The sequence below is a fragment of the Gobius niger genome (assembly GCF_951799975.1).
Source record: "Gobius niger genome assembly, chromosome: 23".
NCBI classification, from domain to species: Eukaryota; Metazoa; Chordata; class Actinopteri; order Gobiiformes; family Gobiidae; genus Gobius; species Gobius niger.
The window spans coordinates 3295511-3313051 of NC_136874.1; the positions used below are offsets into that span (position 1 = coordinate 3295511).

General features: G+C 42.2%; 1 protein-coding gene across 2 annotated transcripts in view; it reads right to left on the reverse strand.

The window, feature by feature from the left end:
* jam2a (junctional adhesion molecule 2a) overlaps positions 1-8703 on the reverse strand; it is a 56272-nt gene extending 47569 nt beyond the window's left edge. The window contains exon 1 of one of the 2 annotated variants that reach the window (XM_079582076.1): positions 8131-8703. In XM_079582076.1, the coding sequence (XP_079438202.1) occupies positions 8131-8188 (58 nt within the window). In that variant the 5' untranslated portion in view covers positions 8189-8703. The remainder of the gene's footprint in view (positions 1-8130) is intronic. The other variant, XM_079582077.1, reaches the window with a different exon arrangement.
* Between the last annotated feature and the right edge of the window lie 8838 nt (positions 8704-17541).

Sequence of the window (17541 nt, forward strand, 5' to 3'; positions counted from 1 at the left end):
AGTGACAAAAACATGACAAAAAAGCAATGAAAAAGTGATAAAAAAAAGTGACAAAAATGTGATGAAAAAGTCTTAAAAAAAGTGACAAACATGATAAAAATGCGAAGAAAAATATATAAAAAAGTGACAAAAATATGATAAAAATGTGAAGAAAAAAATAAATAAAAGTGACAAAAACATGATAAAAATGCGAAGAAAAAATATAAAAAAGTGCCAAAAACATGACAAAAAAGCAATGAAAAAGTGATTAAAAAAAGTGATGAAAAAGTGACAAAAATGTGCTTAAAAAAGTGACAAAAACATGACAAAAATTCGATGAAATAGTATAGTAAAATGAGTTTTGTAGGTCTTAGCTTTCAAATGAGGGGTTACTCTGGCCTATAGATTGTAAGGTGGGGGTGAAGAGGTCAAGTGAAAGTACTTGCTGTGGAAAATAATGAAGTACTCAAAGTAATGCTGTCCCTAGACCAACAGCAACATTATACTATATATATATTTTTTGGTACCTGCTTTCAATACTTTTTCGATTTCTGTAGCAGCTGAGTGAAAAGTAAAACGTGGATATTCCAGGATAATTGACAATAAAAAGGTCAGTGAAAAAGTAGGTAAACATACGAATGACCCAGTGACCCTGAACATGTCGCGTCTGCGTAAAAACATGGTATCGTTGCGTTCGGAGTCAAGGTTAAACTCTCCATAGAAAAACCACAGTGTGTGAGAGATACAGATAACGTTACAGGAGTCGCAGCAACAGCGCGGCGCGTGTGTCGAGCTCGGACAAAGGGCTCCCTGTGCAGGACTGCCCCGGAGAGAGGCAGCTGTCCCGGGACGCCTGTGCACCTCCGGAGGGGGCGGCGAAGGAGGGGGGAACCGGGGAGGACGAGTGCTGAGGTTGGAAAAAATAAACTTTACTTACTTACAAACTATCATCATCAGCTGGACTGGGTTTAAGGAAAGTTGAGGACGTTTTGTTTTGAGTCAGTGGGTGTAGACGACCCATTAGGCTAATGCAGGGGTAGGTAACCTCAGGCCCGGGGGCCAAATCCGGCCCTCCAGCACAGAACCTCTGGCCCTCAAGATGATTTTGAGAAACGTTATTACACAAATCAGAGAGAACTTTCAACATTATTAGAGTTAAATGGGAAAAAAAAGGTATAAATACTGTCCAAACACCCAATGAGCTCATATATGATGTACAACGCTGGCATTTGAAAGAAGTGCATTCTCGTTTTAAGGAAGAAATGACATAAATCTACATGAATGAACAGATTAAATCTAAGGTTTGAGTAGATTTGGTCTGGTCTTAGATGAGATAAAACCTTTAGTGGTAGTTATTCTCTTAACCCCTTAACTCCCACCTGAACCGAGCACTTTTTCTCCAGCTTTACCCCAATCTAAAAGCTTCTGGAAAAAAGTTGTGAAAATAGCAACAAATCTGAGACGAAAACAAGGATGAAAATGTGAAAAAAGTGAGAAAAAAGTGACGAAAAAGTGACGAAAAAGTGACAAAAAATTAACAAAAAGGTTAGAAAAATTTGACGAAAAATTTAGAAAAAATTGACAAAAAAGTGACAAAAAAGTCTCGAAAATTTGACAAAACTGAGATGACTGCCCAACAAAAAAAGTGAGGAAAAAAAATCTGATAATGTGAGGAAAAGATCAATTTAGTTTTGTAGATCTTAGCTAGTGTTACACTGGCCTACAGGATTTGGGTAAAGCTGAACTGGAGAAAATGCTCTCGGTTCAGGCGGGAGTTAAGAGGTTTCAGATCATTTTGTGTCCTTTCAAGTGAAAAACAATTATATGTCTGATTTCAACTTTTATTCTTGTTCCATTGGCGCGAACATTTGTATCTTGGATTAGTTCAAACTAGACTCGGATTCAACATAGAAGAACTTTAATTAAAGCAATTTTCAGTCATTTCTCCCCTTTAAGATGGTCATGTTTCCAGTGTTGTGCTTTACTTTGGGCTAATAATCAGCGGCTTCGTCCCTCGGTCTATTTACAATAAAGAAAACTTGCCTACCCCTGGGCTAATGGGTCGTCTACACCCATGGACTCAGCAGCAGCAGAACAAACACCTGCAAGTTGAGCGACACTGTAAGAAACTTGGATAGGAAAGTTTGTCAGTTTGGGTTCCCTCCTGCTGGGAGGAGCCTGGGTCTCACATAGACCACTGCAGTCTGGGTAATAGTGTCTTTCATGACCGAAAGAGAAAGAAGAAGCCTCAACTTTACTTAAAGGCACACTGCGTAACATTTTGGACTATGCTGTTGCCATCAACACAAAACATGCTCTCAGTGACCAGCTCGACACAGAAAATCCTGTTTTTGCAGTGAATCTATTATAGAAAACGCTAACTCAATGGCCGCCGCCTGGGCGCCGCCATGTTTATTTCCCATACCGACTTTGAAGCTAAGCAGGGACGGGCCTGGTTAGGACTGGGATGGGAGACCGTTTGGGAACCTGGCGACAGTAGTGAGTGTGTGCGTGGTTGGTGGTAGGGGCTGATTTGCGCAGTGGACTGAATTAATACTGCAACAAATTGTACACCGACGAGCGTCTGGAAAAGCGCTATATAAGACTTGCCATGTTCATTTCCCAAAAATCCGCGGGCGGCCCCACGTCACCGTCCCACCGGACGCGGGCATTGGTCACGGGTCCATATGGACCGCGGTGCTGCTGTCCGAGGACAACCCGCCGTCACAACAACGCGAGTGCACGAGATCTGACTGCCGTGCGTGTGCGCGCATCCTAACAGGGCGATGTGTGTCATCGTCACTCACCCTAAACTGCAGCTGTAGACGCTCCGCACAGGTAGAGTTACATCCTCCAAAACACACCTGCGCGTCTTTGTTTAAGTCTCTCCTGCAGTGACCGTGGCTGTGGTTCATTATAGATCCAGTGCTGTCATGTCAGAAGCTCAGACAAATGCGTAAGATCCAATCCTGGTCATATTCCGTCTCCAAAGTTTTGTCTCCGAAAAAAAGTACATGCAGAAACACGAGCTTCAAATGAAACGCGCTGCTCCGAGAGCTTCAGCCTCCGTGTGCGGAAAGCGAAAGTGAAACCACTTAACGCGCGCATGGCCTGCACTGCAGCGTTTTTTTTTTATTTATGTTTTTTTTTACTTTGCTGCTGTACCCTTTCTTCTCTATTTCTTCTTTACATTCTATAAATCGGCTTTGACAGCATTGCCAATTGTATTATAAGGATATAAATACTGTCTAATAACAAACAACTTCTGATTTTTTAGATTGCTCCAAACCACGGGTCCTGCACCGTGAACCGAACCGTTAGAGCTGAACCGCTAATATTTCTCCATAAATATTCCACTGTTTCTTGATTTCTATTCCCTGAGTTTTGCGACATATTGTCGATGTAGTTTATAAGAAAGGAGTACGGGTGCAAACACTCCAATTGCAGTTTGTTTGAAATTATTTTTAGCATTTGTTATTTTAAACATTTGGAGTGGCCATAGTTTTAGGAATGGGTTGGGAACCACTGGTCTGCTTACTGCGGGTCTACAGCTGTACTGAGTGACGGGTTATAGGGACTATACTGGACATTTCTTTGTAATAACTCATAATCTCTGAATATCAAATGTGGAGACTAGCGAGGCCCGGCCGAAGGCCGGGTCTCAGCTAGTAATCAAAGAATGGATCTGGATGAGAACCATAACTGTTTAAAGGAATAGGCCACCGTTTTTACATACTGAGATATGTTCTTATCTTAGCTTTGACGAGTTCTTTAGGACCTGTCTGATCTTCCCCCGTGCCTTCATTCACGTAAACACAGCGCAGACGGCGTTAGCATTTAGCCTCTCCCTCTCTCCTCTATAGCTCCAAAACAGGTCAAGATAGAAGCTACCAAGCTCTTCCACGTTTTCCCTATTTAAATATGGTTACGTGAAGTGTTCCACTACAAAGTATAATTACACAAAATTAAACAATGTGGATTTTCTAAGCGGATAAAAGGGGGACTATATTGTAAGGTGTAATAATACCAGGAGTAGTTTGGCATCCGCACAGTAAAGTGAAGATCACTGCGTGGATTTCGAACTACTCCTGGTATTATTACTGGTATTACTGGTATTACTACAATTAGTGTGTTTTAAGCCATAACTCCTGTATTTTTGACTAACTTATTAAAAATAGTGGAGTTTAATGCCCTGGAAACCCTGCATATAGGACAGTGTGTAAAAGTGTCAAGTTGAAGCCTCGGTCAGATGGTCCCGCCCCAGACATTTCCTTCATAGCTGGCGTTTTCAAAGGCGCACATGTCCATGTTCTGCCCAACATCTGTCCCACTAAACTATCGACTCCGCAGAGCAAATCCTCCGCAGATCTATAATTGTGAATATTGGATTTTCTGCACAAAAAAGCATCCTGTAGTTCAGAGCGCTCTACAAACATGTCCTGAACTGCATGAGGATGTTAGTATTAGTTTAACAGCTCATCTTTCAGTCTTTCTTTTAAAGGTTTTTGCTCCTTTTGCTCATTTCCCCACTATTACTTTAACAAATGCAGAATTATGAATATATTTTTGTACTAAATAAAGATACAGAGACATGGAGAGGATAGAAAGTGGTTCAACAGCCTATGGATACTTAAAAAACAGACAATGCTAACCAGGAGAAGCTACGTTAGCTTCATGCTACATGCTAACGAGTGCCGTTTTTCGCTTCGCTTCATTATATTGTCACATAATGTAAAAAACAACAACAACTTGCTGCTGGTTCACCATCGATAAAAAGGCTGAAGATACAGACGTACAGCATGATGCCACACAACATGCTTTTACACGACACTGAAAGGCTCATTTTGATTCACAACAAGGAAACAATCAGCTAATCATTAAAGGATTACACAACCTAAAGAGACGCTGCAGGAGATAAGGGAAACTTTTTAAATGTAGAAACATCCATTTGAAACTATTGCTGTAAATTACTGACATACATATGAGAAAAAATGTATTGAAATAAAGCCTTTTATGCCTAAAAATGCCCCAAAATTCCCCATATCTTGTTTATGTTTAGCTTTCGCCTTGTTTTGTGAAATTGAAAGCTCAATAAATCAGGTTAGGAAATAGATGTGAAAAAATCCCACTGAAAAAACCTTCAAAATATTGAATATAAGTCTAGACCTAGGTGGAGATCGGTACATTTGATACATTTAATGCATAAACTGCTACAATGATGAGGGAAGTGAGTTACTTTTAGATTTTAGTCAAACAACATATTCCTGCTTAAATTGCCCCAGATCAATACACAATCTACTTTCAAAAATACTGTGTGGAGAGCACCCTCTTCTGGAGGAGTTTCCCCGACAGTCAGAGTACCTCTGGGGGACAGCCACGTGACTGAAATGTTCTACACCTTGCCCAGGGACAAAAGTTGAAATCACAGAGTGTCTGGATCTAACACTTAAAGGAGCAGGCCACCGTTTTTCCAGACTGAGATATGTTCTTACCTGAGCTTAGACGAGTTGATGCGTACCTGTCTGGTCTTTGTGTCCATGGACGAGTTTGGTAGCTTCTAACTTCAGCCTCGTTTGGAGCCATAGGAATACATTGGGAGAGGCTAAATGCTAACAACATCTTTCATCGTTTTTGTTTGACTGAGGGCACACACAAAGACCAGACAGGTACACATCAACTCGTCAAAGCTCAGGTAAGAACATATCTCAGTATGAAAAAATGTGGGCCTGTTCCTTTAAGAATCTGCTTTATGGAAACTCTGAAAAAATGTTGTCATTGTGCATTGATTAAACAAGCGACTGTGAACATTAGGGTTTATTTTGTTTCCAGGTCAAAGTTTATATAAGAGACTAATTTGGCCCCAAACCCTAATTGAAAGTAGCGTTTTGCCTGTAGTGTCTGCGAGTATCGCTAATGATAAACGTGCAGAGTAAAAATAGAATCCTCCTCATTGGCTTCACCTCGTCACGACTTCCTTTTGGTCGGTTTCCAGACAGTGGCTTGTTTTCGCGCCCGCGTCGTCTGCCAACAAACAAAACAAAACGCTGTCTCTCCGCCCCCCGCCGCCGAACCTGCCGTCTGTGCCCCACGCCCCCGGGCTGAAACCGGGCCAGGACCGGACCGGACCAGTCCAAGTCCCGGGGAGGGCACGGTCCACCCACGCAAAAAACGACAGGCGGGTAAGGGGGCAGGAGGGGGATGGATTTACTAACACTATGATGGAGTTTGATGGATGATATTTCAGCAGTTTCCTCTTCAGTATTTACCTGAACGTTTGCGGATTTTGTTTGATAAAAAGAAAACGCTTCTAAAATATGAGTCTTAGAAAGGGGTCAGAGAGTTACTCGTGGCTCCGGAGCAATTTCGAGTCCAAAAGAACAAGATTTGGAGTAAATTCTGTCTAAGTTGTTGACCCCAGAGAAGTGGATCCCAAACTTTTTTGTCCCACATACCCGTAACTTTCCTGCCTCCGGGTTGAAGCCACCAATACACACTAATAGAATCACGAAGAAGAAGCTAACAGGCTAATGGGCGAAGCTAACAGCGGGCTAGCGCCACTTAAAGAGGGGGTATTATGCTTTTTTCATTCACATAGCACCAGTCTATATCACACTACAATGATGAGCAAACCTTCTGTTGGTCTGTAAATGCAGTAAATTAGAATAACTGCCTTGTATAAAATGTCTCTCTCAAAATGGCTGTAGTGAATGTCTTGAAATAGGCCTCTGTCTCTTTAAGAACCTCTGAGCCTTTCCGACACGCCCCCTCCACACGCTGTCTGTGGCATCAGTGGGGAGGGGGTTCTGCTGAGGAGCAGGGGTTGGTTACTCGGCTGGTGACGAAAGCTCGGAGGCGTCTCCAGGAGGTGGGGGCGTTCCTAGGAGGACTCAGGCAAACCTATCCCTAAAATGGCCGCCATCAGAGTTTTTACAGATTACTCAAAAATACGTGAATGTGCCAAGGCAACACTTCAGGCATGTTTATAATGAGGGAATGACAGAATAACATGATGTAAAGCTTGAAAAAGTCGATTTTGCATAATACCCCCCCTTTAAACAGTATTTACAGCCAAGTTTTATACTCACTACTACCACCTCAGGTCTTATGTGTAACTGCACCTTCTATATTAAGCTCATGCATGACGGCACTTCAGACCCGAAGTAACAACTTTCTGAGTGACAGTGCAGGATTTTAGAGGCAGTTGTGGTGAACAGGTCTGAGCTCATTCTACACATTAGGACATGGCTGGAAAACACAATATTTTAACATTTTTAAACTCCGTAGAGTCCCTTTAAAGTTTGCTACATCAAAGTAGTGGCGTCGCTTTCGCTTTTTGTGGTAAAAAGTGATTAATCGATTTATCATAAAGATAATCTGTAGTAGATTAATCGATTACCAAAATAATGGTTAGTTGCAGCCCTACATTTAAGTGACCCCAAACTTTTGAGCAGTGGTGTAGATTAATCAGTATTTAATAGTTATGTTCAAAATGAAGCTAAAAACCTTTTACGGAAAAACATCGCTTAATATTGAAATTCTACTCAGTTTCACTTTCTTCTTTTAATCTGAGGCAGTTCCAAGCAACCCCTGCCAGGTGCTCAAGTACCCCCCACACTGCCCCTGCCACTGGAGAACCAGAGTTTGAGAACCACGGGCGTCTCCTTTAAAGTAACCCTGATCTATGACCAAAATCGTGAATCTGGAGCGCACAAATTGTGTTAATCCCGAGTTCCTCCAAGAACCACTTAGCCTATTTCAACTTCCAAGTACTACCTGGCCAAGACCGTGATCAAATCAGGACTAAAAGGCTTTAAAGCACATCCTAAACAAATGACAGGCACAAATTGAATTATCTCTAAGAATAAAGTCCAAAATGGAAGATGATTTCGATTTCTTATTCAAACAATGCAATTCGTGAAGCTGCTTCTTTGCAAATATCAGCACAGCGGCCAATTTAAAGTTCTCCCACCTGCTGTTGTTTACAAATCCCCACCTTTCACGCTCTCCCACTGCGCGCAACGATACCCAACCCAGCGCCAAAAAAAAACGCCTTAATTACGAGTTTAATTCCCCTTTTGGCGCGAGCAACTTTAATCCCGAAACATTCAAATCTCCCGTGGCTGCAGCCCGTGTGTGTGTGTATATACTTACATTGGAAGAGTAGTAGTAGAAGAACCACAATGGGCAGATACGGCGACGTCCCTCCCATGATCAACCCCGGCGAGAGCGCGCCTTCCCCGGTGTCTCGTCTTGCGTTTGGGACCGAACTCCAACTCTCCTCCGAAGCATCCAAAAAGCTCGCTGTGTGGGGTCGGCGCCCGGAAAGGTTGATCCCAACAACAACAACAACAGAAAAAATAAAGATGAATAAAGGAGAAGGCTTGGGAGCACGCGCAACGCAAGGAGCGACACGGGGATAATGATGAGAAAGCGGGTTTAGGCGCAGCGTTTGTTCGCGGGGGAAACGGCGAGAGTCGGACGGGTTTACGAGAGATATCCTGCTTCCTCCGTGCCGTTTGCTTCGATGCTTGTTACGCGATGGAGCTACGAGGAGGAGAGGTCGGAGAGGCGGAGGGAGGGAGATGGGGGGAGAGAGAGAGAGTGAGGAGGGAGGCAGCGAGGGGAAGAGGGGGGAGAGAGGCGGAGAGCGCAGCGAAGTGTCCAAGGCGCGCACTGCACTGGGGAAATGTTTTTACAAGGGCGAGTGGAAGTGGATGGAAGTGGAAGCGCTGGGGAACAAAACAAAAGCACTATTATTCTAACCCTGACGGTATTCGAAGCATAAGTAACAAAAGAGGAGTCTCCACCTGGATGTCACTAACTGTTCCGATCCAGCTGGACATCCTGACTGACCAGGTTATTCCATACGGCACGGGCATATTCCAACATGACAATGCCAGGTTTGATCGGGCTCATGGTGTGAAAGAGTGATTCAGGGAGCGCCACAGAGCCCAGATCCTCACCCCATTGAGAAACTCTGGGATGTGCTGGAGAAGGGTAAGCACAGTAATCACATTCTCCTGTCATTGATACAAGATAGAAGTATGACATCACATTCCTGAACTCTATATCTAATTCTTAACCTGATTTATTAAGATTAGACACTAAAAACACAAGGGGAAATTTTCAAAAACTGAACAAGATATCCCAAATCCACAAAGAAGAAATCTCAGTAGCTAATATGTCAACAAAGTTTTACCATTAGGGCTGGGACAAAATATCGGAGCGGATTTGGATCGATGCAATAACAAGTATCGATGCTTAAACAAGTATCGCAATACTTTCAATACTTGCCTTTGGAGGCATTTTTATCATACACATTTTGTGTTAATGCACTTTTCAATCTTCACACTTCAATAAATGTCAAATGGTGGGTTTATACACTTTGAACACAATTGTTTTCTTTTTAAACGTTTAAAAGCAATACTAAGTAACTTGTTAACCTTAATAAATCCTTTCTCTCTGGGGGTAATACAAGTGTTAATGTTGTTGGGGGGTCTTTATCTCCCCCTGGTGTCTCTGAAAAAAGTTCAAAAAGTACACTGGAAAAGTTAGAAAGGAAATTTATCCATCCATCCATTTTCTTCCACTTGTCCGTTGCCGGGTCGTGGGGGCAGTTGTTGGAGCTGCCCAAATCACATTGCACCAGCCCCTATGGTTCCTCCTGCAGGTGGTGGGTCCACGGGAGGACGGCCTCATGGTTCTAACTGAGCCTGGTCTCTCATAAGGAGCTTCTGAACCGCTCTTTGAACCGAGGACCTGTTTGCCCTGGGAGACCCGACCAGGGGCATGAGTCCCCGACAACAGAGCTCCAGGATCATTCAGGCTCAAACCCTCCACCACGTTAAGGTGGCGGCTCCAGGAGGGGAAAGGAAATTTATGCATTTGTTCAATTTAAATCAGTATTTTGTCCTTGGTCATTATTTATTCATTTATATGTGATTTTAGGTCAAAAACCATAACCATTGGAGAGCTCCAGGGAGCTCCTCTGAGCTCCTTTTTAATATTCATAACCATTTATGGACATAACCTGCACACAAGGAAAGGTGCACTTTTCAGTCCTCAAAGTGATATTTGTCCTCACACCCAGCAGGTGTTCAGGCTGATCCTCCAGCTCCGCCTGTAAATCATTGAAGGGAGGGTAAAAAGCCGGGGACACATTTACGTAAAGTATCTTCTTTGCCAATGCACCTTTCACAAAATGGTTAGGAATTTAAATTATTTATCAAAGCGGGGACATGAGACATTCACAACAGGGCTCTCATCTTTTCCAAGGATTATTTTATTTAAGACAAAGTGTTTTAGTCTTTCCTCTCGCAGCAACTTTTTTTCTTCATTGGGAAGATCCAGGACAAAACATCCAACATTCAAAAGTGGTGAATATCTCCGTCATTACTGGGCTGATCCGCAGGAAACAAGAACTGGCTCAAAGTTCAATGTCTTTTCTTTCAGGACAAAATGAACCATGGTGGAATTATTTTTTTCTGAATGGTGTCCAAAAGAGGTCAAATATTCAAAACGTGGACGTGATGTTGGTCAGTCTGATATGGCACGTGCAGAGGAGCAAATCCTAAACAAATATCAATCACCGGGGTAAACATTTGTCAATTTCCCATCCATCCATTTTCTTCCGCTTTATCCAGGGCCGGGCAGTGGAGGCAACAGTCTGAGCAGAGATGTCCAGACTTCCCGATCCAAGTCTGGACTCCGAGATCCTTCTGGTGACTGAGCTCCTTATACCATCTCAGAGGGTGCACCCACCACACTGTGAAGGAAGCTCATTTCAGCCGCCTGTATCCACGATCTCGTCCTTTCGGTCATTACCCAAATCTCATGACCATAGGTGAGGGTGGGACGTAGATCAATCAGTAAAAATCGAGAGCTGCACCAGTCCGTCTATCGATCTCACACTCCTTCCTTCCCTCACTTAGAACAAGAGGCCAAGATACTTGAACTCCTTCACTTGAGGCAAAGACTCTCCACCGACCTAGAGAAGGGAAGACACCATGGCCTCGGATTTGGAGGTGCTGATCCTCATCTCAGCCGCTCCATTGCACAATGAAGGTCCTGATTTGATGAAGCCAACAGAACAACATCATCTTCATCAGTTCCCGCATTGACTATTGTAACACACTCTATTGTGGTGTGAGTCCTCCAACACCTTCAGTTGGTGCAAAACGCAGCCTGCCTTTCGGCAAACACATCCAGGCGCTCCCACATCACCCTCCACTGGCTGTTGTTATTCCTTTTTAAAGCTCCCCCATATCTGTCCGAGCTTCTGTCCAGCCCTGGTCTTTACCGTGGCAAGACCAAAACTGTCGACCTGCCACTATTCAAGTCCAGACTGAAGACTCACTGACTTAGACAGGCCTTCCAGAACGCCTACTGCTGTATTTTGTCTTGTTTTGCCCATGTTTTTACATTTGGCACGAACCAAGACCATTTTGTCCAGTTGGGCGTCACCCAAATCTAGAGGCTTCTTGACCGGGATCCATGTGTTTGTCTGCAGCAGGTTAGTTTAGTTTACAACTACATTTTCCTGATTTACAAATACACATTAACCAGTCACAGATGCTCAAAAGGAGTCGGCTGAAGCAAGAAGCTTATGAGCGCCTGCCCCACATTCAACAGAATAAACGTTTACCATTTACAGAAATACATGAGGACTGTATCCACAACCAAGAAGAAGTTTGCAAATAAAAAGGAAATGAGATTACATGAGTGGAACGCATGGACTCCATTGCTTACATCTCCTATTGGATACTAAACAAGTAACAAGAAAATAAGAAAATTCATGTATTCGATTTTCCAAACCCAGGCACAAACAACTGTGTTTAAGATTTACATTTATGCTATTGCAACATCAAAATGAGAATTATGATCATACAAACAAATGCATTTGATATTATTATTAATATTATGAATGTTATTACCATCATTACAATTATTTGTTTTATTATTTTTGATGACATCCTAGATATTGCTATTGTAATATTATAAAATTACAATATTGTACTATTATACAGGCATATATTAGATTACTGTAACGGCTGCTCACTGGCCTCTAAACGAGCTGTCAGAGCTGCAGAACATCCAGAATGCTGCTGCTCGAGTCCTGACAAGAACCAGGAAATACGACCATATTAGTCCAGTGCTCCGGTCTCTGCACTGGGGTGAATGTTGATGTTTTTCTCTTTTGTGTTGTAAAGTGCTATAGAAATATACTCTGCTTGATCCTCCTGACATCCTCTGGTCCATATAAAGATTATGAGCCGACCCGGTGACAGGTGACGGTGACCTGTTTAAATCTCTTCTGCGTGTTTAAACACAGCTCGTTCTCTCGTTCTGTGTCAAATCAACGTCTAAACCCGACAGATATCCCGACACCTCGCCCAGTCTTTCAGAGCCCCAACAACAAGCGGCGATCTCTCCCCTCGTCGCCTCCCATCTCCTCAGACCAGCACAAAAACATGACTTATTTATCGGCTTGTGCATTACTGCCAGAGCTTTAGTCCCTGTTCAAATCCAATCGCGTCTGAAGGAGCGCGGGAAATGGGCTTTGAAAATTTTATGGGAAATTTGGGAGAGAAGTTGTGTACTATTTGGGGATGTGCGCAAAATACTTTCTTCTCTCGTTAAAATTATAATAAGTAGTTAAATATTTATAGGGCCAGCGCCTTGGCAGAGGTCTCTCCCAATGAGTGGAGTTTATGCATCATATAAACTTTCACCTGGAACTTCACAATAACATGATTCAATGTTTGTTGATTTATTTGGTCCATTAGGCCATTTTCTCAAACTAAGGACATTTTTTACTGAATTTTCCACTAATGAACAGCTTATTTTAAAACTAAACATAACAAACAAAATCCCACTTAAAAAGTTTTTGTACAAGGCCTTATTTTCACATTAAAACAAAAAATGACAAAAAACTTGTAATACATTTCTTTCTCATATTTACCTCTATGTCAGTAATCTACAGCAAAAGTTTCAAATTGATATCTTTAAAGAGGGGGTATTCTGCTTTTTTCAGTCACATAGCACCAGTCTATATCACACTACAATGATGACAAACCTTCTGTTGGTCTGTAAATGCAGTAAATTAGAATAACTGCCTTGTATAAAATGTCTCTCTCAAAATGGCTGTAGTGAATGTCTTGAAATAGGCCTCTGTCTCTTTAAGAACCTCTGAGCCTTTGGACACGCCCCCTCCACACGCTGTCTGTGGCATCAGTGGGGAGGGGGTTCTGCTGAGGAGCAGGGGTTGGTTACTCGGCTGGTGACGAAAGCTCGGAGGCGTCTCCAGGAGGTGGGGGCGTTCCTAGGAGGACTCGGGCAAACCTATCCCTAAAATGGCCGCCATCAGAGTTTTTACAGATTACTCAGAAATACGTGAATGTGCCAAGGCAACACTTCAGGCATGTTTTTAATGAGGGAATGACATAATAACATGATGTAAAGCTTGAAAAAGTCAATTTTGCATAATACCCCCCCTTTAAATTTAAAAAAGTTTCCCTGTTCTCCTGCAGTGTTAAGTATTATAGTAGTAGTAAGTAGTAGTAAGTAAAGTGTGTTCAGGTGTTCTTCCTGACCAGCCTGTTTTTGGAGGTCGGGGAAACCGTAGCACCCGGAGGAAACCTGGCTGCCTTCAGTCTCCTCTGATCCTCTGAAACGGAGCAGCGCCTCCTCCTGTTTCAGAGCGTGGTGTCCTGCACTGCTCGTCTCTTCCTTCCTCTTCCTCCTGCGCAGCTCCCTCCGCTCCACAACAGTCTTTCACCATGTTTCACAGTTTATCTGCTTTCTTCTTCAGTGAACGTCCATTAGCCAGAACAACAGAAGGCATGTGTGGTTCAGCTGTGAGTCTTGCCCGGATCCCTCCTTTATGTCCATTCCTTGTATCCTGTAGCGCCTCTTGTGACGCCTCCACTGTACTGCAGGTGTGGGGGGGCTCTTAGCTCATAAACGGTAAATGGACCCAACTTATAATGCGCTTTTCTACCTTAATCAAGTCCAACGTGCTTTACAGTAAAGAACCATTCACTCTCTCATTCATACACCAACGTACACAGACACAGGAGGCAAGTGGGGTGAAATGTCTTGCCAAAGGACACGACAACAGTGTGCATAAACAAACTGCTTTTTTACTCCAAAAGCGTCCAGTAAAACAATGTGGAACAGCGAAACCACAAATGCAGTTCACAGAAGGCAAAAGCTGTACCAAGAGAGAGGGAGGTTGCTGCTTGTAGTAGAAGTAGCAGGAGTAGCTAGTTTCTACAAATTAGAAACAAAAGTGGTGCTACACAAGTCCCTTGTTGTAGTTGTAAGATAGGGTCACTGGGTGAGGGCTTGTTGAGTGGGGGCTATCGCCAACTCACAACCGGCCCATTAAACACCCCAGCTTTTAACGCACCACACTATACAGGGAAAAAAGGAAGAAAAAAAATGTAGTAAAAATGTAGTGGAGATGGGAATGACAACAGGGAAACAGCAGGACCAAGAGAATCCACTATAATATGCTTACGCAAGTCAAATGAAGTTTATAATTAGAAACAACACCAGATAACTATTGGAACCAATATCAGAAAGAACTTCAGTGTAAACCTGTGATTAATCTCGAATTAAGTAAGATTAATGACGTAGTAATTCTTTTTAGACCAAGTGTGGTTTATTTTGGTTCATTCTACAAAATGTACAAATGTGAAAAGTTGCTGTGTTATGTATTTAAATGCTCTTCATGGCAAATTTTGTGTGAAGCTTAAAACTGATGATGGTATCGTTAAAAATCTGCATCTGTTTAGCTCAGGAAGGACTTGCATCAAAAGTCAATGTAATCTAGACCCAATAATTGATTATGTTCTGTAAATGTACATTGAATTGAACATGGGGTCGGCACTTATGAGCTTATTGCTTCAGCCGACTCCATTTTGAGCATCCACACTGGATGAATTTTGGAAGATAAGATGAATGTAAAAATTGCTCTAAATAAATTTGTGCACTTAAACTAAACCTTAGTGAACTCTTATACGGTTCCGAAACATGGACCATGATGAAAAATAGCGAGAAGCTCCTACATCGGATGCTCAAAAGGAGAACTGGTAACGGATCATGTGACTAACTAAGACAGAAATGTCAGAAATGCCGAAGAGAGGAGTGAAGTATCGGAGAAGGATTAGTCAGATGGAGGATTCCGGGATCCAGATTGTTTTGTTAGAATGGAAGCCAAAAGGCAAGAAACAAAGCAGTAGTATTTGACATGCCATAATAAATCAGTGAGTTGACTTGTGACCTTTTTAGTACAAGCCCTACAGCTCCACCTACTACTACTACAACTGCAGTACTACCTCGGTGGCAGATGTCCCGGGGCGGGCCTGACAGTAACCGGTGTGGGGCTGCAGCAGCTGTGAGTCGGTCTCGTCCGCTTCCAAGGAATTTGTTCTGGACATTAGCGACGATGATTCAGCTCATTCGTCCAACACTGCGGGGACAAAGAACGGCACTAAGAGTCATCCAAATACTTGACGAAGGCGAGGACGGGAGTAGAAGAGACGAGATCATTCCATTTATGCTTTTGTGAAACAGTTAAAGATGGTGTTTTACTGCTTTAGAGACACCGGCCAAAAGAGAACGTCCACTTTTGGATGGATTACAGAAAGTGGGCATGAAAGCAGGGGCGTAGCATCACATTCTGGGCCCTGGGTACAAACTACAAGCCCCCCCCCCATATGACTTCCCTTCAGACAATTCTTAAGAGATTCAGTGGTTTAGCTTGACATAAGCTTCTAATACAAACTCTAATCCAATCCAAATGTATTCTAGATTGGCTTGCAGAAATTGAAGATTGTGTTTTAACCTTATATGCATAAATTAGTGATGGAATATTCTACTAAATGTTAGTTCTAGATAGACCTTATGATTATCTATATACCACACAATAACATACATTTTAAAACATTAGACTGGACTGTATTTTGGGAGGAAAGGGCTGAACTGTGAAGTGAACTACCTGCTCTGGAGAACTGAACAAATGCTGAGACCAAGTAAAAAGCTAATTTGTTATAAATGTATAAACTATTCTGGAATAAGGAGGTTTGAAGCAGCTGGACCTCTTATCCCTCCTACGTCATCAGCACTTTCCCTTCAAGGCCAAGCCACGGAGCTAAACCATATATAGCATAACACTGACTTTCAGATTGTGGGCACCATTAACCCCTTAACTCCCACCTGAACCGAGCACATTTTCTCCAGTTTGGCTTTACCCCAGTCCAAAAGCTTCAGGAAAAAAGCTGTGAAAATAGCAACAAAACTGAGACGAAAACAATGATGGAAATGTGACAAAGAAGTGAGAAAGCATTGACAAAAAAGTGACGAAAAATTGATGAAAAATGTCAAAAAATTGATAAAAAATGGACAAAAAAATTACAAAAATGTGACAAAAAATGACAAAAATGTGACAAAAAAATGTCAAAAATTCGATAAAAAATTGACGAAAAAATGTAAAAAATATGACAAAAAATGACCCCAAAAAAAAGACAAAAAAGTTACAAAAATGAGTTGAATACCCAACAAAAAAATGATGGAAAAAAATCTGATGACGTGAGGAAAAAGATCCTCTCGGTTCAGGCGGGAGTTAAGAGGTTAAATAGTACCAGTATGATATTGGAAATTAAAAGTTTAAGTATCGATCCTGCTGTTGGTCCAGGGACAGCATTAAAGGAAATTACTTGGTTGTTTTTTTTCTCCCTATTTTTGCCAATTTTTTCCCTTATTTTTTCTAATTTTTCCAATTTTTTATTACTAATATTTTACTTATTTCCCCCCAATAAAGTCCCAATTTCATCCCTATTTTTGCCACAATTACTCCCAATCCCCCTCCAAATTATTCCCCATTTTTTACATGTTTCCTTACATTGGAGATGAACCTGATATTGTAAATTTACAGATCACACATTCTGTTTTCTGGTAAAATGTTAGTATAAGTAAAAGCATCATTCAGGTATTGGTATCAAAAACCAAGTATTGTTAAAGTACTAGTACCCAGCTTTACACTCCGGGTCTGTTTTTCACAAAGGAATGATGGTTAAAGTCGCCCTTCAGATATAAAATACGCCAAGAAAAGCCTTTGTTTGGGAAAGTGCTGAAACTGGAAAGTATATAATGAGATGTTTAAGTCTACAACGGGCAGTAGTTTTCTGCAGATCAAGTTTCGAGCCGTGCAAAACAAGCCTCCTCTGACGGATGGAGCCACCTGTCCCTCGCCACAGACCCAACAGCTGCAAGTTCAAGTGCACTGAAGTACAGGGAGTACGGCACGAGTACTACGCAGCGGCGGCAGCGGCGTAGTACTGCGTCACGGCTCCACACAGGGGGGCTTTGTTAGATGAAGTGCAGGTCATAAAGTGGCACAGACCAAGTGGGAAAGATTAAAACTTAATGGAGGAATGAGGGAGTGTTTCTGGACTCGGGCAGGGTTCACACGTCATCCATTTAGGCAACTTTGTTCTTTAATTCAAAACATATCAGCAGCCTTGTTTATTTAAATTTAAAATCTATGGGCGACACAGA